The 22,558-nt window shown below is 47.1% G+C and overlaps 3 protein-coding genes across 4 annotated transcripts; all 3 read right to left on the bottom strand.

Annotated features, from left to right (window-relative positions):
• Window positions 1-7,004: 7,004 nt before the first annotated feature.
• On the bottom strand, window positions 7,005-13,064 carry LOC311365049 (nuclear inhibitor of protein phosphatase 1-like). The gene is made up of 7 exons (XM_084484569.1): window positions 12,977-13,064; window positions 11,028-11,088; window positions 10,446-10,599; window positions 8,844-9,082; window positions 8,373-8,517; window positions 8,104-8,168; window positions 7,005-7,968 (listed from the first exon to the last, which is right to left on the bottom strand). Exons 1-7 carry the CDS (start codon window positions 13,024-13,026, stop codon window positions 7,576-7,578), a joined length of 1,107 nt encoding a protein of 368 aa, XP_084340695.1. The 5' UTR covers window positions 13,027-13,064; the 3' UTR covers window positions 7,005-7,575.
• Window positions 13,065-13,424: 360 nt separating this feature from the next.
• On the bottom strand, window positions 13,425-15,332 carry LOC311365308 (replication protein A 32 kDa subunit-like; the record flags this gene model as incomplete). Its single annotated transcript, XM_084484823.1, has 9 exons — window positions 13,425-13,509; window positions 13,598-13,692; window positions 13,784-13,855; window positions 13,962-14,069; window positions 14,415-14,491; window positions 14,646-14,763; window positions 14,859-14,954; window positions 15,142-15,191; window positions 15,317-15,332. 9 exons carry the CDS (start codon window positions 15,330-15,332, stop codon window positions 13,425-13,427), a joined length of 717 nt encoding a protein of 238 aa, XP_084340949.1.
• Window positions 15,333-15,923: 591 nt separating this feature from the next.
• pdik1l (PDLIM1 interacting kinase 1 like) lies at window positions 15,924-22,558 on the bottom strand. Of its 2 annotated transcripts, XM_084484667.1 has the most exons (3): window positions 22,446-22,558; window positions 20,733-21,028; window positions 15,924-19,193 (listed from the first exon to the last, which is right to left on the bottom strand). In XM_084484667.1, exons 2-3 carry the CDS (start codon window positions 21,015-21,017, stop codon window positions 18,453-18,455), a joined length of 1,026 nt encoding a protein of 341 aa, XP_084340793.1. In that variant the 5' UTR covers window positions 21,018-21,028; window positions 22,446-22,558; the 3' UTR covers window positions 15,924-18,452. The 2 variants fall into 2 exon arrangements, with proteins under 2 accessions (XP_084340793.1, XP_084340794.1); XM_084484668.1 differs by lacking the exon at window positions 22,446-22,558 and having other exon boundaries at window positions 20,733-22,257.

Below are 22,558 nucleotides of genomic sequence, written 5' to 3'. Positions count from 1 at the left end.
GAAGTGGCAGTCAGAAATCCATGCTCAGACCGTGCACCACTTGCTTCCCAGTTCCCACAGACTTCATATGTCTTTATTATGGCTCCTCCGCCGTCGCAGCAACAGTTGATCGCGGTGACGGAAGCCCGTCAGGACGCGCGGAGCGGGTTCAAGTAGACGGGGCGATCAACTCCCGGAATTAATAGACTTCCCCCCGTCCTCGCTGTTCCTCTTCTCTCTCTCTCTCTCTCTCTCCTCTCTCTCTCTCTCTCTCTCTCTCTCTCTCTCTCTCTCTCGCGCCTCTCTCTCTCCCTTTCTCTCTCTCTCTCTCTCGCTCTCTCTCTTTGGCGGCTCTTCTTCTTCTCTGCAGATTTGTGACCGGCGTTCTCACACGCAGCCGCTCACAGACTCATCACGTGGGGGAACTCTCAACGCGAGCGCAATTACTGCCCCAAAACAGGCTCCTCATGAATCATTTATAAAGCCGCAGCATTTCCAGACGAAAGAAGAGAAAAATAGCTCATGGCTTTGTAGCATGGCTGTGCATCTCCCCCCCCCCCCTCTCTCCTCTGCCACGCCGAAGACGGCTGTCATAGAAAATATTATTATTTTCAGCCTTTGTCTCGTTCTTCAGAGATGTCACAGTGCAATCTCTTCCACATTGGCTGCGCGCACGCCAGTGTCTCGCGGCGCGGAGCCACTACACTGGAGCGGCGTGAATAAGCACTGCTCGCACCTAATTGGACGGCGGTCGGATCGAGTCACTCCCTCTGGAACAGGTTTGCAGACAGCATCGGCTCACACGACGCTGTGCTATGGGCGAATAAGCGTTAACGCACGCTTCTCGCTTCGCTCCCGCCATTTATTAACGTAGGCTATTGCGTTAAAAAAATAAAAAAAGCTAAAATGTTTTTGATATTTTATTACCGTTAGACAAAACATCCTCGCCCAAATAGAGAGCATATGGCTACTTACAAATGTCCAAGACTTTGTAAATGGAAACATAGTAGACTTTTATTGGTCTAACTTATAAATGTTGGAAAACTGATCTTTGAAGGACGGTTACATAAGCGTCCTGAATGAAGGCTCGCCTATAAACAAAAAAATATATATAATAATCCACAGAAGACAAGATTCGCACGGAAGTGTGCGGTAAATTCATTAGAGTTCACTACAATAAAAAAATGTTCAAATGGCGGTGGGCTTAACAAAAGCCAGAGTTTGTCGGTCACCGCGGTAACGCCACGAGGAGAAGGGCCGCGGTGAACGTCACACTCAATGGAACCCTAAGAGGGGATTGGCGGGAATTCCGCGGGCACATCGGACCGCAGCGCATCACTGGCCCATGATATCTGTGTGGCACACGGGTCAAAGCGCCCCTCAAGGATCCCACTCTTTTGTCCAAATAAATCTGGTCTGGAGGAGGGGGGGGAGGGGTGGAGGGGTGGATGTGTCTGGCTGTCTATAAACCCGGCCTATATCAATGGATGCTCTGTCTCCGCCGTATATGTATGCGTCTGTCAGATGAACCCCAACAACACCACCCCCCTCCTCCCTCCCACCCAACCCCCACCCCGTTCCCGCCCCGCCGTCGACAGACCAACAGAGGCAGCCTCGCGCTGACAGCCCGTTGTCAGTGACAACCGTAGCCTCAAATGCACCTAAATGGAGTGGCGCTTTCACGAGGACGAAATGGGCATAGAGTGAAGCCCGCCAAGAAACCATCAGTGTGTGTAAGTGAGAAAGAGAAGAGAGAGAGAAAAGAGAGAGAGAGAGAGAGAGAGAGAGAGAGAGGAGAGAGAGGAGGAGGGGAGGGTTGTAGAATAGGGAAAGAAACAAAAAAAAAAAAAACGGGGAGATGCTGTAAATGAGAAGAAACGGGCAAAATTCAAAACACATGGTGCTAGCGGTTTGGAAGGGGATATGTTTTTTTTTTGTTTTTTTTGACTCACCACAGCAAACTTGTCGGAGGAATGCAGTGTGACTGCGATGGAGAGGAATGGACCGGGCCAGGACGGTGGCGAGTGAGTGTGCGTGCGTAGGTACGCTAGGCCGGGCCTCACGCCACGGTCCGTGAGAGGCCCTCCCTCGCCATCAGACCACAGTCACGTCAACGGGCCCACGCCCCCCCCCCCCCCCCCCCCCCAGTTGGCCAGATGATAATCTATTGGTCTGTGGGAGCACAAGTAGCCTATTGTGTATAATTGTGTTGGTTGCAAGTCGGTTTCCAAGAATTGTCTAGGTGTGTGTGACGCATGCTAGGCGCTAGAAATCCTAACCGCAAATGTTTTAAGCCAGGGGAGAACCTCGGCCTATGCACACACACACACACACACACACACACAGACGAACACACACACAAACACACACACACACACACACACTCATGTGTGTATTCATGTATGGCCCGGGGTCTGTTGTTAGAGCACCTGTCCCATCGCTAGGGGGGGGGGCCCTTCCTTATCTGAGTCAACATTGGACACGCCCACCTTGTTTCCAGGAGCACACCTTGCCTTTGGCTCGATGCACCAAGGCCACGCAGACAGACAGACAGACATACAGTCAGACTGACAGGCGGTCAACAGACGGACAGAGAAGCAGTCAGACAGACGGGCAGATCGTGACACACAGACAAACAGTGGGCCTAAAACAGAGAGACAAACATCATAGATGGTGAGATGACGAAATCATTAAATGTGTTTACCAGTCATGCCCCCCCACCCCCCCCCCCCCCCCCCCCCCCCCCAACACACACACACACACACACACACAGAAATACACACCACTCCTCTTGGTAGCACAGCCCTGCGGCCGTCTCAACCGTTGAGAAACACGTCTTCCCCGGCAGCAAAGTCGGGCCGCGCCGCTCCTCAAGCTAGAGCATGTTGTACCGCGCAAAGCCATGGCTGGCAGTCAAGTCGCGTTGAACTACTGCTTCTTTCTTAACCCTGTCTGTCTGTCTCTCTCTCTCCTCTCTCTCTCTCTCCCCTCTCTCTCTCTCTCTCTCTCTCTCTCTTCTCTCTCGCTCTCTTTTTTTTTTTTAGAGTTTTTTGAACAGACCCGAGTAGGAGGGAGTTGGGGTTCTGCCGGGATGCTGTTAGCACTTGGCTCCCGCGCTAAACAGCTTTTGGCTAGCTCCGGTGCTCTGGGCCGCGCGGGGTAAAGCGGTTCAGTCAGTCAGCTGCTGACCACCCCCTACACACACACACACACACACACACACACACACACACACACAATAGATTGACCAAATATCTCTTTGTCAATCTATAGACTTGTGTGTGTGTTTGTGCGAGTGTTTGTTTCTCTCTCCCTCTCTCTGCAAGTGTGTGTATTTGCGTGCACACGTGAGGCTGTTCCATGTGTTTTTTTTTGTGTCCATCTGTATTTGTGTGTGTGGTGTGTGTGTGTGTGTGTGTGTGTGTGTGTGTGTCTGTTTTACTCTGTGTGCGCGTATTCGCACATGTGCGTACGCTCGTGCGCAGGGGTACGTCTTACTCGGCGCTGCGTTACCGTGCGCGTTGCACGTGTTCACGCTCACGCGTGCCTACGTGCGTACGCACGCGCGCGTTTGCAGAGCGCACGGATCCGCAAACGGCATTGGTAATGGAGGGGTTGGGCACCTCCACAGCCCGCTCCACAGCGACGGCCATCCCAGGAATGTGTCTCTTCCCGAGGGCCTGGGCTCCGCTCTGCAACCAAGTGGGCCTTCCACTGTCACCGCACAGCTCCTGCAGAGAGAGAGACAGACACGCCAAGCACGGGGGGCGAGCAAGGCCCTGACACCAACACTCCCTCACCCCCCCGCCCCCATCCCCTCACCCCAGCTCCTCCCCTGGCAGACTTCGGGGGGAACACGACCTGCTCACGCTTGAAAGCAGTCCAGCAAACAAATGCTTTTCTCTGCGTGCCTCTTTTATTTTTCTATCTCGGAGGTGGAAGCCACACATTTGCCCTTAATACACAGCATTGTGCCAGCGAACTGCTCACAGTCCTCCTGACAAGTGCGGCGGCGTCGGTAATATCCGAGGAATGTTGTGCCTGCAGCACGCGAGGCCGTTACGGGTGTAGGCAGACGCAGTTGACAGCCTCCTATCCGACGCCATACCTGCTGGCACAAAGAGCTTTAGCTAACACAACCCGACACCTACTGCTAATCCCATTTCAAATTGCACTCCCAACCATGAAATCCACTCACAAGCAGAAGAAGAAGAAGAAGAAGAAGAAGGGAAAAAATAAAAGTATATAGACACAAGGAAGAAAAAAAAGAAGTACAGAGGTGCCACGAAGATAATCCTCCTCCCCCTCTTCCTCCTCCTCCCCTCTTCCTCCTCCTCCCCCCCCCCCCTCTCTCTTATGCCTTTTTTTATGTTGATTCCAAAGGAAACAAAAGCCAAACTGTACTATTAAAGACTTTGGATGGATTCCACCATGGAGTATAAAATGAATAGGCCACTAAGTGAGGTTTGGTACAATTAGGGCCGTGCACGCATGGGGGGGGGGGGGGACTACAGCGTGCCAGCAGTGTGTTGGTAGCGGGCAGTTTGGAAAACATACGTCTGGAGTTGGATCCCAACCACGTTTGTTGCAGAGAAGTGGACCTGGGTCTGGAGAAGGGAGAAACTTCCTGATGGTCTCACACACACACACACACACACACACACACACACACACACACACACACACACACACACACACACACACACACACACGCACACACACGCACGCACAAACACAGTCCACTCCAGCGATCGCCCCGGGACGACCCCTATGGTCCGTTGCACGACCCGGTTCTGATACCCAAGCACCCATCTGGGGTCCTGCGGTCCGACATGGCATGTGACCTTCAACACCATCGGCAGACACAACAAGACTCCTAAAACGCAGGGGGAGGAGCCAGCCCCGACACAAACGGTCACCGTCAAGTATATCTTCCCCCCCGACAGCACCTCACCCCTGAAAGGCCGGGGGTAAGGACTCCAAACTTCAGCTCTCCGAGGGTTGGTGAAGGCGTGTGAGTAGAGTTAGTTAGTTTGCGGAGCGCACGCTGACAGGAAGTTGCCGTAGAGAAAGGGCGAGAGACAGTAGGGCCCCGCGGCTGTGTGACAGGGTGCCATAGTGTGTGTCACCCAGGTACGCACCCCCAACCCCCCCCCCCCCCTGCCCCTATCCCACCCCCACCCCACCCACCCACCCGTCTCCACTTGTCTCCTGAAGTTCCGCCTGGCTGCCTTTGCCGAAAGCGACTGGCCTGATCGGAGGCGACAGACTCTGTGCTCCCTACCTTCCGTCAACTGTCAAAAGAGGTCACCTGGCCTTCCACTTGTACCTGGCAGGAGGGGGGAGGGGGAGGGGGGAGGGAGGCGGGCGTTGGTGGGGGACGAGATGGCGATAAGGCGGTGCTCAGTCACGTAAGAGGTGCGCCACAAATACATGCCACGCGCTCAAGCCATTTCGGCTCCTGTGTTTTATTTTGGAGTTCAGGGGGTGGTGGTGGGGGGGGGGGGTTCTTAATGTTGGCCGTCAGTCCGTCCGTTTCGCCCACGTTCCGAGAGGCTTTGAAGGAAATAATGTGGTTTTGAATCTAATTTATCTTTCATTTCTATTATCTCAATGGTCATGGGTTAACGCTGAAGAATGAAAATGAAGGTATAAAAAAAAAACACAACTTGGAATAAAGTGGGGGAAAAAATAGGGGAGTTCGCCGGGTCGTATATCATTAAGCAATTGAGGAAGTTAATTAGGCAGCTCTGATAATTATTGCCATGGCAACCTGAGCGCACTCATGCAGATTTGATTAACGAGGTGCCATTTATCTGTACTGGCTGCACAGAGGAAAACAAACTGAAGAACCCGAGAGCCCCCTACAGGTGGAACACCGAAACTGTGTCTTCGTTCAAGCAGAACGAACGAAGACTACTTCAATAAATCGTATAAAATGGAGAGTTTAACATAAAATAGATTAAATAAATAAGCCTATATGATACAATACAAATAACGAAAACACTTGATAAGCTAGTTTGATAAAATTATCAATTTTAACATTAATAAAAAAAGGTTTTCGATTTTGTGTCTTTCTTGTCCTTTGTGACAGACAATCACATCAAAACCTTCCAACGACTGAAAAATACGAGCAGAAGGCTACTCTGATGCAAAATGAATTGTTCTCGAAAGTACTTCCATGTGAATGATAATACAGGCCTTTGTTTCAGAGGCGCGAGGTGAACCCAGGTGTATCTCGTGACGGTACAGACCCATAATTAACATAACGAGCTACACCTGTTCTCGCCCGCTGCGACGACTCGGCGAGGAAGGCCGATCGAGTCGAAGTAAGGAAATTTTGTGAGTACACATGTTGCCCTCTGGTGGAAAAACAACAGAAAGTTCTAGATTTAATTACGGGTGAGCTGCGTTATGTTAAAGAACGGATGATTGAAGCATAACAGACAGCCCGTAATGAAGTAGCTACGATTACTAACGACCATTAGAGAATACACATATTCATACCCCCTGAAGAATTTAAAATTTAATATTGGATCTAAAAAGCAATAGTTTTTTTCTTAACTATGACTGTCACGCCAATTAGGGGGAACTTGAAATCGGAGAAAATAACATTTTCCATCGCCATGTGAAGTAAGTGAAGTAAGGTGACACATTTCGAGTGTGCTTAGAACATGCTTTCAAAATCAGTTTATGGGACGTAAAAAGCACCACTTTATTATCACTCTTGAGCTATTTTCTTTTTTTCTAGCTGGGGGTTGTCACTATTATTGGCAGCTCAAAAGTGAACACATGAAGGTAAAAGTGAGCGCACAGTGGGAGATTTCTCCTGGGACCAGCCAATCCTCCAGCACAGCGCTTCACATGCGGCAGAGTGAGAGGCATATGGATTAGTTTATTGTACAAATATCAAACGCAGACAATGTCTAATATCAGCCCATCCTCTCCTCCTATTATCCCCAAGAAAAGGAAAAAAATGCTGCTCCGATGCAGCCTTAAGTAGGTGACAATGGCTTCCGCTTTAAATGTCACAATCTCTTCTAAAAATAGAAACCAAAGCATCAATTTGAGTGTGTTACAAATGCCAGTTTCTTTATTGGTCTTCTTTTGAAGTCAACCACACCTCAAAGTTCATAGCCCTATCTTAGTCGATTACTGAAACGTCTGGTTAGTTCTTGGCTGTGGACGTTTTAGTTTTTGAAGGAAGAGGAATATTGGTCCGACATACTGTGACCAAGGTAGAATTCATCAATCCTGAAAAAGACAAAAACAAAATTGAACATAGCTCAAGCTCAAATTTGAAGAAAGGACACAAAACAAAATGGTTTGAAATAGTTATTTACCAAAGTATCGCTGGGATCGCTTTGTAAGATCAATGATAAAAAGAAAAATCTTTGAATCGAACGCAAGGTAAGACGCCCTTCCTTTTGCTTCTATTTTTCTGGCTTTTTCTCAAAACCGTCTTAAAAATCAAAAGATGAATCTACCTCTAACTCTGTAAACGTCACTTTCACAGCTGGTCGCCCCCAGCTTCTGTGTCTTCCCCCAGTCACACGCTTAACCTGAAAACAAAGCCCGCGTCCGGGAGAGGAAAGGCTATATAAGGAGCGAGGGGGTTGGCTTCTTCCCCGGCCACGCCTCTTTGGCGTATTTCTTTTTGCGCGGCTCGTTGAGCGCCTCCGCGGCGTAAGATCCTTGTGTGTGCGTGGGCGCGGGTGCGGGCACGGGCACGGGCGAGTCCCGCCCGGCGGGACGGTGTGCGGAGACAGGGGTCAGATCCACCTCAGGGGCCAGGTTGGGGACGCTGGCCAGAACGGCGGGCCCTCCCGGGGCCAGGGCCGCGGGGTTGTTGAGGGCCTCGCTGCTGGTCGGGGGGAGGTCCCCGTACAGACCCCCGCCCCCGCCCCCCCGGGGGGAGAAGGGGCGTGTCCTGGGGCCGACGGCGTCCTCGGAGCCCGGCGGCTCGGCTGGGTCGCTGGGCTTTCTCTTCTTTTGAGGCGTGAAGGTTGGCCACACAAAGACAAACAAACAGAGAAAAACAAACAAAGAAACATAGTGTTGACTCAACCCGTCAGTTGTTTCACTGGGATGAAGCCATGGAGGTGAGAGGAGCCTTTACATCACCTTGATGGGGACCACAGCCGTCTGTATCATGTTCCGGAAGCGTCCGACACTGGGGTCCACGTCCTCTACGGTTGGGAACAGAGAGGGAGAGATATTCCCATTACTCCCGGTCGTAGCACACGTGTGTGTGTGTGTGTGTGTGTGTGTGTGTGTGTGTGTGTGTGTGTGTGTGTGTGTGTGTGTGTGTGTGTGTGTGTGTGTGTGTGTGTGTGTGTGTGTGTGTGTGTGTGTGTGTGTGTGTGTGTGCGCGCGCGCGCGCGCGCTCGTACCCGGGTTAATGACCTCGTCGTCGTCGCTGAAGGAGACGCGGGAGCTCCTCCTCCTCCTCTTGGGGCGGGGTACGTCCCGGTTGCCCTCCTCGATGCTCAGCGTCGAGATGCGCTTGTTGTGGGCCGTGTTGAACTCTGTCAGATTCTGCTCCCAGGAGAATCAGCATGAGACTAGCGGTGTCACTTTCAATACCGCCGTCTTGAGGAGTGAGACTAGTGGTGTCACTCAACACCGCCGTCTTGAGAAGTGAGACTAGCGGTGTCACTCAACACCGCCGTCTTGAGGAGTGAGACTAGCGGTCTCACTCTCAATACCGCCGTCTTGAGAAGAACATGAATGATCTTGAGAAATATTTTGAATCTCGATCTCTCTTTTAATCTCTTACCTGATTAATTTAAATAAAACAATGCAAAATCGATTTTATATTTATATATCTCTATATCTAGATACATGCCCATATATGTATTCACCTCTAACTCAGTCTCCTCTTGAGGCAAGCCCAGCAGGCCTTTCAGCACCACCTCCTGCTGCTGCTCCTCCTCTCCTCCAGCCTTGGCCTCACTGCCTGGCCCGCTGGCTGGCTGGCTCTGGGGCTTCTCCCTGAGGGTGTATGCGCGCGTGGACGCCCCGAAGGACACGGTGGTGTCGATGGGCACCTGTTGGGGCTTGTGGGGCTCCAGGCGGATGAGACCCAAGAAGGTGCCGTGCGCTGGGGACAGACAGAGTGAGAGAGAGAGAGAGCTTAGCTAGCATAATACTAGCTTGTTTGTTGTTGTTGTCGTAAGCTGTATAGAGATGTATGGGTAGTGGTCAGCGTTTGTGGAGGCACTGGATCAATCACTACACTGAAATCTAAAATTGGAAACTATCAAAATATTTGGTCAGAAAACAATCAAATCAAAGAGGATTATGGTCTGTAAATGAAGGTCAACCTGGAGTATGAATATTTAATTTATTTATTTATGTATATTTTGCATATACCTATCACAGGAGCAGTGTGATAGGCATTCAGCATTCTAATGTTTGATTATACCTGATACTGGCCTTCAAACACTTTAATCAGGATTTCTTTAAAGATCCAGCTTGCAGGCCGAAATAGTATATCCTCTGTCTTATCCTCTTAGATTGTAATTGAAAGATAGTGGCACTTTATTCACAATGCCAGTACATGCTCTTAACTACATTCATGTAATGAGGATGGATTCCAAATCCAACTCTACTGGTAGAGAATAAAAAAACTGTAATGGTTAGTGGTTACTTAATTCTCGCAAATTGAGATAAACCGAAGAGCTGAAGTACTGAGCATCTTCAAATTAAGTGTAATCACAAAGTTGTCAGCGCACGGCTTGTGAGAGAAACTGATGTACTGGATTTTCCTTTTGTCTGTGTAGCAAAAGAGGCACTTTCAACAGCCCTGTTAGGTGTTGGTTGATTTATTATGTTAAAGGCCCAGAAGGGCCTTAATGTTCAGTTGTTCCTGCTATTTAAATATGCCTGTGGTTTCAGTGTAAGCCTAAGAGAAAATCAGTTTTACATTGATATAGCTGCTCCCAATGTGTCTGCTCACAAAGGTAATTTGCTGCCAATGTCGATTCCAATCGCTCACTTAAAAGCTCCCAGTTAACAATGCATTTGCAGACATTGAACACATTTGATTTTAGTTGTTCTACAATCCAACAATCTTATGAAGACCACATTAACCCACTCGGATGCCTACAATTCATAAGAGCAGCCTATCGATATAAAATGATAGAATTAATTAAATATGCCTCTGATTAAACCCCCATCACATATAAGTGTAGATCACTATGCTACAATGCCATGCCCCGCTCTGTATAATAGAAATGCCTGTAAAAAAAACAGGTGTTTGTTTTGTGTCTGACAATTTGCAATTACTTATATCATATAATTGTATCTGTTATAGATGACAACGCCAGATGCTAATATCTTTTAACAACACCATCTTGCGTGTTGCTCACATTCCCTGAGGCATGCTGTACAGTATGTATAGTGTGTTTGCCACTAGAAATGAAAGCAATGAATGAATGAATAAATAAATAGTGTGCCCTCACTGCTGTTGAGGTCTATGAGGAAGACCCTCTTCAGATGGCGGTGGTAGACCAGTGCAGAGTGGACCCGGGAGCAGGACTGGTGGTCTGTGGTGAAGTCACACAAGTCCGGGTTCCTCCCAAATAAGTAGAACTTCTTCTCATCAATAATCAGCTTCTGGACAGAGGTGTGTAAAACCAGGTGGACACACTGTCAGATATAATTGTTTTCAGTAAATTATACGAGTATATAAAAAGAACAATGATGTAAAGACACTACGCATGTACTAAACAGCATGTGAGGTAATGTGGTTAGAACAAGCTCTGATCTGTGTATCCGATTGCACTAATATAAATTAAATTCAGAGCGGAGGAAAATATCAGCTAGACGCTGTCATAAATGTAATTAAAACAAGGGTATCGTAAACTGTCAACACCTAAATCTGCATGTGAAAATGTGCTAATGAATCTTGTTTTCTCCAATATGCTCCACATTGTGATAGTAGCTCCTTCTGAGAGGCTGTGTGCAGTCATAACAGGTGTGTGTGTGTGTGTGTGTGTGTGTGTGTGTGTGTGTGTGTGTGTGTGTGTGTGTGTGTGTGTCACCTCTACCAGCTTGTCTCCTTTCACCACATCCAAGTGGAGGCCAGGAGGAGGCTTCCCCGCCCTGGTAACGTGGATAACAAGCTTGTTTGCTTAATTAACAAACACACAGAACTTAGATCTTATTTAAAATAGGACTGCAGGAGGACATTGATAGTTTTAATACAAACTATAGTTAGAGCACAACACTTTGGATTTGTTCCCCCCAGTTGTCATTTAGTAAGTAAGTAAATCTTTATTTATATAGCACCTTTCATACAGGGATTTGCAGTTCAAAGTGCTTTACATGGCATCAGAAAGAAGAGGAGGTTTGTGCATTTTAAGTACATCTGAACCTATCGATCTGATAGGCCTAGTACCTGGCTTACAGTAAAAACCGTTTGAGTTAAAATTTCAAGTAATATAACAGTAAAAAACAATAAGCAAGTGCAATATATGGATTAAAAAAAGAGAAACAATAGAAAACACATTTTAAAATAGATTATAAATAAAAAAAACAGCAGTGGTAAAATTCATGCAAGTAAAAACATAAAACAAGAATGGTGCAAGATACCATGTAAGCGCAGTGCATTCAGCGGGTATTATTGTCTGATCTCAATTAAGAGCTTTAATAAAAAGATAGGTTTTAAGTTGCCTTTTGAAAATATTTACTGAAGTCGCTTCTCTGAGGTTTTTGGGCAGTGTGTTCCATAGTTTTGGGGCATAGTTCACAAAGGCTGCATCACCTATTTTCTTTTGATTGTTTCTGGGAGCCTCTAATAACCCAGCAGTTGATGAGCGCAACGTTCTTGATGGGGGTGTAATTTATTAAAGAATTTGTAATATAGCTAGGTCCCTCTCCATTTAGGGCTTTATATGTAAGAAGGAGGACCTTAAAGTCAATTCTATAAATTACAGGGTGCAGAGAAGCTAGGACTGGACTAATGTGTTCTCTTCTTTTGGTGTTTGTTAACAACCGGGCTGCAGAGTTTTGGATAAGTTCCAGTCTGTGGTTTTCTTGGGAAGACCTGTAAAGAGTGCATTACAGTAGTCTAGTCAGCTAGATATATTATATATTTATCAGACTCCTTTGTCCAAAGTGACTTACAGTGAAAGGTACAGATGAAGATAGCAAGTACAGTTACAGAGCGGGAAGATGGTAGGGGTTAGGGTTTCTTGCTTAAGCATGCATACAAACGGTAGAAATAGTGGGGGATTCTGTGTCTTTCAGCTCAGACTTGTTCACCATGCCATTAGGCTATCCTGCCCCCAGGTTTTTCTAAGCATTTAATGGTTTAGGATGCATGCATTTATTTATGTTTTTAAGTGCACCACTTTGAGATGTTCCTAAAGTCATACACTTCTGATAGTATTCTTCACATTTCTATTGCCCCCGCCCCTTCCATGGGGCTGCTTTGTACTTTGTTTTGACAGGCTTTAGAAGACATTTATTGGTATCCTTTCATTCCAGGATAAACTAGGATGTTTGCTTTGGAAGCTTGCTATATATTAACGCCAATAATATTTGTATAAATGCTTATCAAAAAGTTAGTTTTCATATAGTTTCCTATATATTGCCATCATTCGAAATCGGGCGCCTTTCTGTCAAAATTATATTGCATTCTTGTCGATCATTAATAAACCTTATGATTCCTAATTATTAATAATGTTGAAAAATAATCCACATTCGACATCTAGTATTTAATGTCATACATGGACAAAGGACAGGAAACTCTTGACTCTATTTGCATGGCAGAAAAGACGCAGGGGTCCAAGCAGGACTTTGCGGAGGCATTTGTTCTGACCTGTCATCTGAGGTAGCCATCACTGTTTACATTGTTATATCGCGTCAGACAGCACGGTACAGTGTGCACCGTCAATCAAATGATTACCTGCCGTGTTATATACAACGATGGTTACAGTTATTTAAAACGCTCTGGGTTCGCAATCGCATGCACACTTTAAGCCCTTACCATGTCGGGCACTCAAAAGGAGGTGTGTTCGTGCTTGTGTCTGCTGCCATTTTCGACCGGCCTCTACTACTCTCTTGGAATTCTGGGAAAGCGAGGCGGACCGAACGGAGACAGCTGCGTGGGGATTGTAGTCCATTCGTAAACATGTGACGATTGTGCTTAAATAAAGAACAAACCAGAGTGCTTTGTAAAGAGTTATTCATATACTCGAAGGGCTTCTTAGAATGTGTCACCAGTCATGACTTTGACACGTCAGAACAAAAAGGCAAACAAACTAAAACAAATGTGAAACTAAAATAGAAGCCTCTACAGCTGGTTGACAAATTAAATATATAAAACATAAATGCCCTATGTCCTGTCACCAGAATGTCATCGCATTAAGCAGCGTTGACAAAAAACAAAACAAAGCAAGACCAATGGGAATTGGGCACACGTGTCCAACCAGCACTCAGCCACTCGATATTGACTTGAAATGTTGCTCATCAATGGTTGTGAAGATGTTGCCTTCTTTCAATAGGAACTCCAGGGATCTCCTGTGTGAAAGAACACAGTTGACATCCAATCACTTCAGCTTTAGTTGGTTTAAGAACCAGACATGTGAGTCAGAGCAAAACACGCAACTTGATTGTTGGGAGACTGAGGTAATACAGCTTCGTCTCGATGTCATCCAAACTGATACCCTCATGGCAAGCGCACTTGCTGACGACGTGCATGACCTTGCGTGGGAAATTAGCAAAATTGATTATCAGTTAGAAGCAAGCTAGGATTCTAAAGTTACAAACAAGGTTGGTTTCCTGAACCACTAACCTCACTCTGAATGGTGGACAAACGATATGATGGGTGTTTATCGTGTACAGGTTTCAGAGGAGAAACGCCAACCTGACTCCCAAAAAAATAAAAATACGTGTGTGAGAAGCGGATGTCATTATGAGCATTAGAAGTGTACTCCTACTTCTAAAAAAGTATGCAAACGAGAGAAGGATACCCTCTCAGAAGGCAGCATATGGGCTTGAACCACTTCCAACATGTGGGATGTGATCTCATTCAGGTCCTCAAGACAGCGTATGTTGTTAGCAGTCAGGGTCCTACGACCCTAATGATACAGAGAAGGACATTCAGGCAGTTATTCCAGTATGCAGACGGCAGGTTGCATTTACAAGGGCTCTGCATTCATAGTACATACTCTTATTTCCATGTCCACATTCCCCATCTTTACAATCTTTCGAAACTACTGCTAGTGGTTTTTTTTTACTCATGTATATTTGTTAACCATTTTTTTCTCTTAAAATACATTGACGCCTACTATGTAGATATTGCTGCCATGTCCAACGCATTTCAACGTTCAGAAACACCCCGTGTTACAGTGTGCATGGGATAAATAAAACACAAGTATCTTATAAACAGAAATGTCCCCACGCGACATCAGAAAATACTTTACCTCAGAGCCCCGCAAACTTCCCACAACCTTAACGTAGGTGCCGGGACTTCCTGCGTCACACAACAGCAAAGGATCCGCTAGGAAATGTGACGTTTAATAAAGAAAAGGAGCAAAAGTCCTCATAAGAACAACATGTAAAACGGAGTGTGATTTCCATGGTGTAGGGATGTTCTGAGAAATGCTTCAGGGGACAGATCAGATATATTTAGCAGCAGAGCTCATCAAAGTCACCGGCCTCTGTGTTCACCCACAGCCTCACATCCACAGGCGGGCCCGTCATGTCATCAACCGTGTACTGGATGTAATCCTCAAAGGGCACACTTCTTCTGACGACGCCCACGATAGAGGCCTGCTCAAACATTAACCTCAGTCAACGGTGGAGAGGTGGAGATTTGCAACACAACTATGTAACGGTTTTCTAGGAATACTACAACGAGGCCCTACCTGGTTGACCTCTCGGCCTCCGATTACATAGGAGTCGACCTTTGTGCTGGACAGCAGCTGGGACACCGTGCATGGCAGGATCTGAAGCAAGGCTCTCTGTACGTGTGTGTGCATGTGTGTTAAATTGAAGAAAGGGACAGCATTGGTGCGCATTGTTAAGTTTGGATCTGCGGTTTTAAGCGGTACATCACATTATGACTCAATTTAGCTGCTATCCAAATAAAGAATAAACGGCGATTACACCAGCGGTTATGGTTAAGGAGATGTTGTGAAATGAACGCACCGTTATGCCAGCTCCTTTTGCGCCAGCGTAATGTTGTGATAATTTGTGACCTATTGCACAAAAGAGTTAGAGTTGAATCAGACTGCATTTACATCAGCTTGTTAGCATCATGCTCTGTCAAGCTGCGAATATGAGAGTCCCTTTAAAAAATATATATATATATATAGTATCATACCTTCGTGGTCCCACATGACAGTTGGGGAGGGCTTGACTTGCAAGCGTCTACTATTTTAACTACAGGACAAGACTTCATCCAATGCCAGAGTTAGACGGCCTAATAGACAGAGGTGTCATCATGGGACAAACACAGGTGTCACTCATAACACTAATTATGGGTCTGCACATACCAGGGCACAGGTACTAGACTAAACAAGTGAAGATGATACGCATTGACCATTGCTGGTGCTTTGACACAAACAAATGAAACACCTGCCGAATGTTAGAGGCATTCACCTGTGTGTGCCCTCAATGACAGCTCTAAGGGCTCCATGGGGAATGTGTGTTCTCTTCACTAGTCTATGGTGCCCCGTTCATGAAGGTAGAAGCCCATTAGTGTTATGAGCGACACCGGTGTGTTTTTCCTATGCTGACACCTGTTAGAAAGAGAACATTTAAACTACCAGCATCTTTTAAGACTCCAGGTGCATTCAATATAATTAACTGCCAATCTGTTTCCACCAAATAGGATGTTTTAATGGGTCACTCATGGATCAAATCAAAGCAAAACACTAATCAAAGTTATGCATTTGGTTCCAGTACAAAAAATCAGTTAGTCATTTTTAAAGATAAATTTCATTTAATCTGTTAAAAATATTTTACAATGACAAGATAAGAGCAAAAATTGTTGGTACAAAAGTGAGAGACCAGACCTGGCTGTAAATTCATGTGCATTTCTGATTAAGGTTCAATATTTAGCAAATGGTTACTGCACTTTGGACCTGAAACAGTGTCGTGTCTTTTGACCAAAGGTGATGGCACCAAGACAACCAGGAAGCTTTCTTTTCCACAGATCTCGACACACAAAGCCACACACGTTAAACCAGTGGAAAATGTATAATTAATCTCAACACCCCAGAATTATTCATTGCAAATATACCACACCTTTTTTTTTGCCATAAATAAATGGAAGCCGCACAGTTTGAGAGTACAAAAACAAACTCATCACAGCAAATTACATCTCAACCAAACAAGGCTCTTGAAAACAGAGCACACATCCACAATCCAATGTACATCAACCATGTTTATCCCCGGTAGATCATGTACAGTATTTACATAAAAAATTAAAAGGGGAGGGGGGGTGCAAAGCAGTTGTTCATCTAGTTTCAGACAAGGGAAAGCAAGCGGCTCTTGCCCAGTCCCAGTCAAATCAAATTAATTCTGAACACTGGCCTTGTAGCATGAAGAGCAATGTGCTTTCACACACACCACATTCCTCCAGCACAGTGACATTGTCTAGCGCAGTGACTCAGGTGCGCTTGTGTTTAATTAATGATGCCCAGTGTATGCACTTAAGTGCGCCGTGGGGTAGAGAACACAACACATACACCCCACCAGGGGCCGCGTCAGTGCTAGGGCACATCCCGGTGTATTCACGAGCGAGCCAGTTGATAAGCGAGTTTAACAATAATGAGGCAGTGGCAATACATGAGACTGCATCTTTAAGGCCAGACTTAATATTGAAACATTTGATCTACATGGGGGGGGGGCATGTTCAGTTTATAGACTACTTTGTAAACAGGTCACAGTGGGGCTAAAGAAAACGAAAGTCTTCAAATGGTTTGTCGAGGAGGTTATGGAAGACAATACACCCTTAAGAGCGCATTATGAAATCATGACCTGAAAGGTAATAAATAAATAAAGAAACAGCGATCCCGCTCCCAACTAAACACCCACAATGTAATAGGCTTAGAATGACTGTCGGAAGCACGGCGAATGGGATTAGGGGTGAGATCCTGGGGTCGAGGGAGACGGGGCCCGTTGACACAGTGTGGACAAGTTTTAGACACAATGGTTTACAATGTCAAAAGACACACAATGCTGAGGCTTGCAGAGCTGCGTGTGTTCATTCCTGGTGGTAAACAACCGTTGATTGCAGTTATCCCACTGAGCCCCAAAGCTCCCCAGGAGACCGAGGGGTAGTTAAGAAAGAAGGAACAATTTAAACCAAAAGAACAAAAAGTGCATTCAGAGATTTACTAAAGCCCACCCACGTCCAACATATACTAAGAAAATCACAGGCATTTTAACACGCATACATGGACATCTAAACCTGTTCATCTTTTATTTTATTTACAGACTTTCATTGATCTGGATCAATAGTAGTGTCCCAACCAAAATACCTAATCTTTTACCGTCTTGCCGTAATGCTAATCTGGTGGGATATTGTTGTGGCTGGAGAAGGAAGTGAACAGGCAACCTAGCGGCTGAGTGCTGCATGATAACAGGGCCTCACCCAGCACCCAGCCCCACTAGTGACAGCAGCCAACATGAGACCAACTGCCATCACAGGGGGAAAGAAAAGCCTATCTGAAAGCACCAAAGGTTACGCATAGGTGTAATTCAAAATGTTTGTCTACAAATCCTGCAAATTGTTAACCTGAGCATTTCGGTCGCGGACTTCACGAGTATAGTGTGAGTAATGGATTCAGCGTATTGTACACAGCCTTCAATTTGTGTAGAAATATAAAGTAGTCGGATGCTGGTGGTAATATGCCACATTGAAATCCCTTGCCAACCAGGTTGCAGGGAGACAGAATTGGTTCCACACAGACTCCATTGAGCACACCAAATGTTGAAGTATGGAGGCATGTGTGCGTTTATATTGATGTTCACAGGGTACGGCCTCATTTTGCATTACATATCACAATTCAGCACCGTGTGTGAGGATGTGTAGGATTTGAAAGAAACAGAAGTTGTCTGTCTGAAAAGGTTATTGCTGGTATAGAGATGGTTAGTTTTAGCTAAGGGTTGTTGATGTGGATAGGATCTGTTATAAAGCAGTGCAGTTACACTCTCTTGGTGGGTATATAGTTAGGTGCGCGTGTGTGTGTGTGTGTGTGTGTCCCCTTCCCTTGTCAGTGTTGCATCACAACTGATGGAACTGTGAGGACAAACCATTCTAGAAAGGAATCACTTATCAGTGCTGGCAGATTATTGCCGTCCTCATCCATTACGTTAGCTTAGGGAGAACCTTCCCATTCAAATAGATTACAATGAAACCCAATTGCTTAAGAGATGTCCCCAAGACGTGGTAAGAGTGCTTCGCTTCGAGTCTATGCCGTGTCCGGGTCCAGGTCCGGTCCGGGGTCGGGTCACGTGTCCCAGTCCAGCTCCCGGCAGGCGATGCGCACCAGCCGCAGCTCCAGCTCCATGGCGTCGGGCCGCTCCTGGGGGTTGGCCGACAGCATGTCCCTGATCAGCTGCTTCATGTGGCTGTTCATGCTCTTCTTCCGGGCCGGGATCAGCAGCTCCATCTTGGGGTTCTCCAGCAGCGCCTCGCCCAGCGGCACGATCTCCGTGCCCTGCTGCACGTAGCTGCCCAGCAGCTCCTTCTGGGTCTCCACGTCCACGAAGGTGATGCGCTCCACCATGGCCCAGATGATCACGCCCAGCGCAAAGATGTCCGCCTTGGCCGTGTAGTGGCCCTCCCACACCTCGGGCGCCATGTAGAAGTCCGTGCCGCACGCCGTCGACAGGAACGACTTGTTGACGCTGGCGGGCTCCTCGGGGTTCAGCCCGGAGGACGAGCACACCTTGCTCAGGCCGAAGTCCGCCACCTTCAGGGTGGGCTCGGGGCAGCCGGCGGCCGTGCGGCCCTGCGAGATGAGGATGTTGTCGGGCTTGAGGTCCCGGTGGATGATCTGGTTGCGGTGCAGGAAGGCCAGCGCGCTGCCCAGCTGCAGCATGAAGCTGGTGTTGGTCTTGCGGCTGGGCTTGCGGGACAGGAGGTAGGAGTTCATGTCGCCGCCGTCGCAGAAGTCCATGACGAACCACAGGTAGTAGGCGCAGCACGGGTCAAACATGATCTCCCCCTTGAGAGAGGTCTCCACCAGCTGCAGCGGAGGAGGGGAGGGGGAAGAAAGAAACGGCGCAAGGATGTGAGTTAAAACGCCAGCGAGACGTTGGGAATGTCTGGGGAAAATATCCCATGTTTGAATTCTGAGTGTTATTGAGATCAAAGAGGAATCTATAGCGATGCCGTCGGGAATTAATAGCGACACTGCCTGAAGCACATTTCCCTAAAGAAGCATTTAAGAGGGACAAAAAACAGATACACACCACAAGCTTAATTGATAACAAGTTAGTATTCAGTCGGCATAGAGCTGGCATTCATGATTATTGATGCCTCTCGCTGTGTGCCTGTGTGCGTGTGTTCGTTCTAGATTTGAGAACGTGAAAGCCAATCTGAGGCCGTCTCCCTCAGCGTTTGTTTTTTTTTTACATCAAAGCCTTGCGAGAAGCTTCTCATCTTTAAATCATCTACCAACAGCTCTTTCATTTGACAGCAAGAGCACAAAAGCATCACCGACAAAGCTGCATTCCTCTTAAAGTGTGGCACAGATGACACGGAAAAAAGATCATTATCAAAAGGACCTTCACTAAAGGGCTGATCTTTCATGAAAGTGTGCACTAATTGTGTTTACCCAAACGTGTTGGATCTAATCCACCGTACAAATCTAAAGGGATCAACCTATTTCAGCAATGAGCATTTCCAAATGAAACCTGTACAGTAAGCAAATGTGTCACAAATTGTTCCAACATACCAATGACCTTGGGCATGCTTTAACGCCATTTACCCCACCGTCGCTCCGGTCAGATGATCGTCCCCCATTATCATCATTTTTTTTGTAAATGTGCACTGGAACATTACAGAGGCTTCACAACAGAAGGAGAACAAAAGGCTTCTGGGAAAGACTCCAACGTCAACACGGCAGAAAGCTTAATGAGGGTGGGCGGACAAAAGGCCCTACGCTGCCGGGAAGCTGCCACACACACACACACACACACACACACACACACACACACACACACACACACACACACACACACACACACACACACACACACACACACACACACACACACACACACACACACACACACACACACACACACACACACACACACACACCACTGTCAGGTACACCTTAGGCACTGGGCTGGAAGCGAGAACTGAACTACAGACAGGGCCTCCATCAAAGCCACCGCCAAGGAGGGTATGGCTTCTTGAGTTCACGGCTAGCCCAAAATAGATCTCTATTCAATGCATCCGTAAAGAACCGTTAAATCAACAGCCATGCTTTCAAACAATCCCCTTGAATTAATCTAGATTGTTAACGACGGCTATGCTGACAATAAAGGAGAAGTCGATGGTAGCGATTAGAACTTATCCCTGTACGATTAAAGCCTCATAAAACCATCTTGATCACAGTCCACAAATCCACTTAAGCGAGAAACACACACTCAACGGTCCAACAACGCTAGCACCACCGGCCCATCCCGACTTTATTCCCAAGCCAAAGCGGTCATAGAACCAGGTGGACGGAGGCCCCCTGCCCGGTGCCTCGCTCCCCCCCAAAACCCAGCCTCACCTCCAGGTAGAGCGGGGAGCTGGAGCCGTGGCTCATCCTCTGGGCCAGCTGGTCCCGCTGCAGCACGCACTCCTCCAGGTGGATGACGTTGGGGTGCTGGCTCTGGATGCTGCTCAGCGCCCAGAATTCGCGCAGGGCCAGCTCCACATTTTCGGGCGAGTGGCAGCGGATCTTCTTGACGGCCACGCGGGCCCCCGTGCTCTTCACCGCCGCCTCGTACACCACGCCGTAGCTGCCGCGCCCCACCTCCTGAATCAGCTCGTACTTCGGCTGGCTGCTTACCATCCTCTTCCTCACTGTGGAGGGGGGAGGGGGAGGGGGGGGGGGAATAACACAGGTTACATGCAAAAACGATTATCAAAGTGGCCCACGTCTATATGATAGTAACCGTTTACTTAAAAAGTAAAAGTACAATGAGTACAATAAAAAAACGTCAATAACGTTCAATAAAATGCCTATTAATACATTTTGTGCATTAAAATGTGTCTTCATAATACTGGATGTTCCATTCAAGCCCAAATGATCAAGTAAATTCAGTCCAAAAGACTACCCATTTACTCTAACGTACAACTCCCTATGGACGAGAGGAGGAGGACAATCTAATGAAAAGTAATGACGGACGTGACAGCCCACAGCGAACAGTAGAGTTTAAATGTGAGCCCGACCATCACATCAACACGCGTGGCTAACTATTCATTGAACTGGGGCACACCCCCCTAACCATCCAGCTGAGAAGAGCTCCCTGCACCGTCGGCGGTCACCTTCCATCGACCTCGACCTCCCTCGTCCATCAATGCAATGATGACACTGAGCTCTGCCTTCACGGTATTTACTTCTTGAAGAAGTAACTGCATTGTTAACTTCACATCATTCCGTTTTAGAAAAGGGCCGTTCACTTTTAGAGGCTGCATAGAGAAGTTTCAGTGGAGCCCTTTAGTGTTAAACCGTTACGTCACCAAAAGTTTGCAACATCAACATGAAGGTAATAACAGTATACACTGTAAACACATTGGCTACAGTTGAACTCCACATGTATCGGTCATCAACATTTGGCACTACAAAACAAACAATGCGTGTGCATTATTGCGAGACAGCATTGCTAGACACAACTGACAGCAAGCCCTTCTCACTTTCACTTTCAAAATGATCCCCAATAGTTTGACCGCTGACTAAAATCGTCATTTAATTCATCGTTAAATAGCTGCAATAGCTAATCGATCGACACCGAACGCTGCCAAAACAAACGCGGAAGCAAAACACAAGTGTTAGCCATGTGATAGCTCCCTGGCTACTCTTAGCTGATTGGCTAACAGGCTAACAGCTCCTTGGCCTCGCTAACGTCGGCTCGCGTTCATTTCGGGGAGGTAGCAAGCTGCTAATGAAGACACGCGCTAACAAAGAGTGCCAGTCGAACCAAGACCATTAACAGCGATAACCAGGTCCATCGTCACGTCTCATAACCCGAACAAGTTGGTCTCCGGTAGGTTGTATTATGGTTCACGGTAGGCACGGCAGAGATCATATGCGGCAGACCATTTATTGTCCTCTGGACACGATGTGTGTGTGTGTGCGTGTGTGTGTGTGTACGTGTGTGCGTGTGTGTGTGTGTGCGCGCGTGTGCCATCCACACACCTGCCCACCAAGTCGCGAATCCGTCAAACCCCGACAAAAGATAACGAAGGTCACATGATAGAAGTTTCGTCCTCGACTCACCTTTCGGTCTTCGCTCAAGGATTCATTTGTTGTCAGTCTCACTTTCTCTGGCAGCCATTACCGCCACCACCACATACTGTCCGCTCTCGCACAGCCACACAGTAGGCTGCCCT

This window comes from Micromesistius poutassou (assembly GCF_964030765.1).
Source record: "Micromesistius poutassou genome assembly, chromosome: 20".
NCBI lineage: Eukaryota > Metazoa > Chordata > Actinopteri > Gadiformes > Gadidae > Micromesistius > Micromesistius poutassou.
The sequence above is the reverse complement of the archived record's forward strand: the minus strand, read 5'-3'. Positions and strand labels throughout refer to the sequence as shown.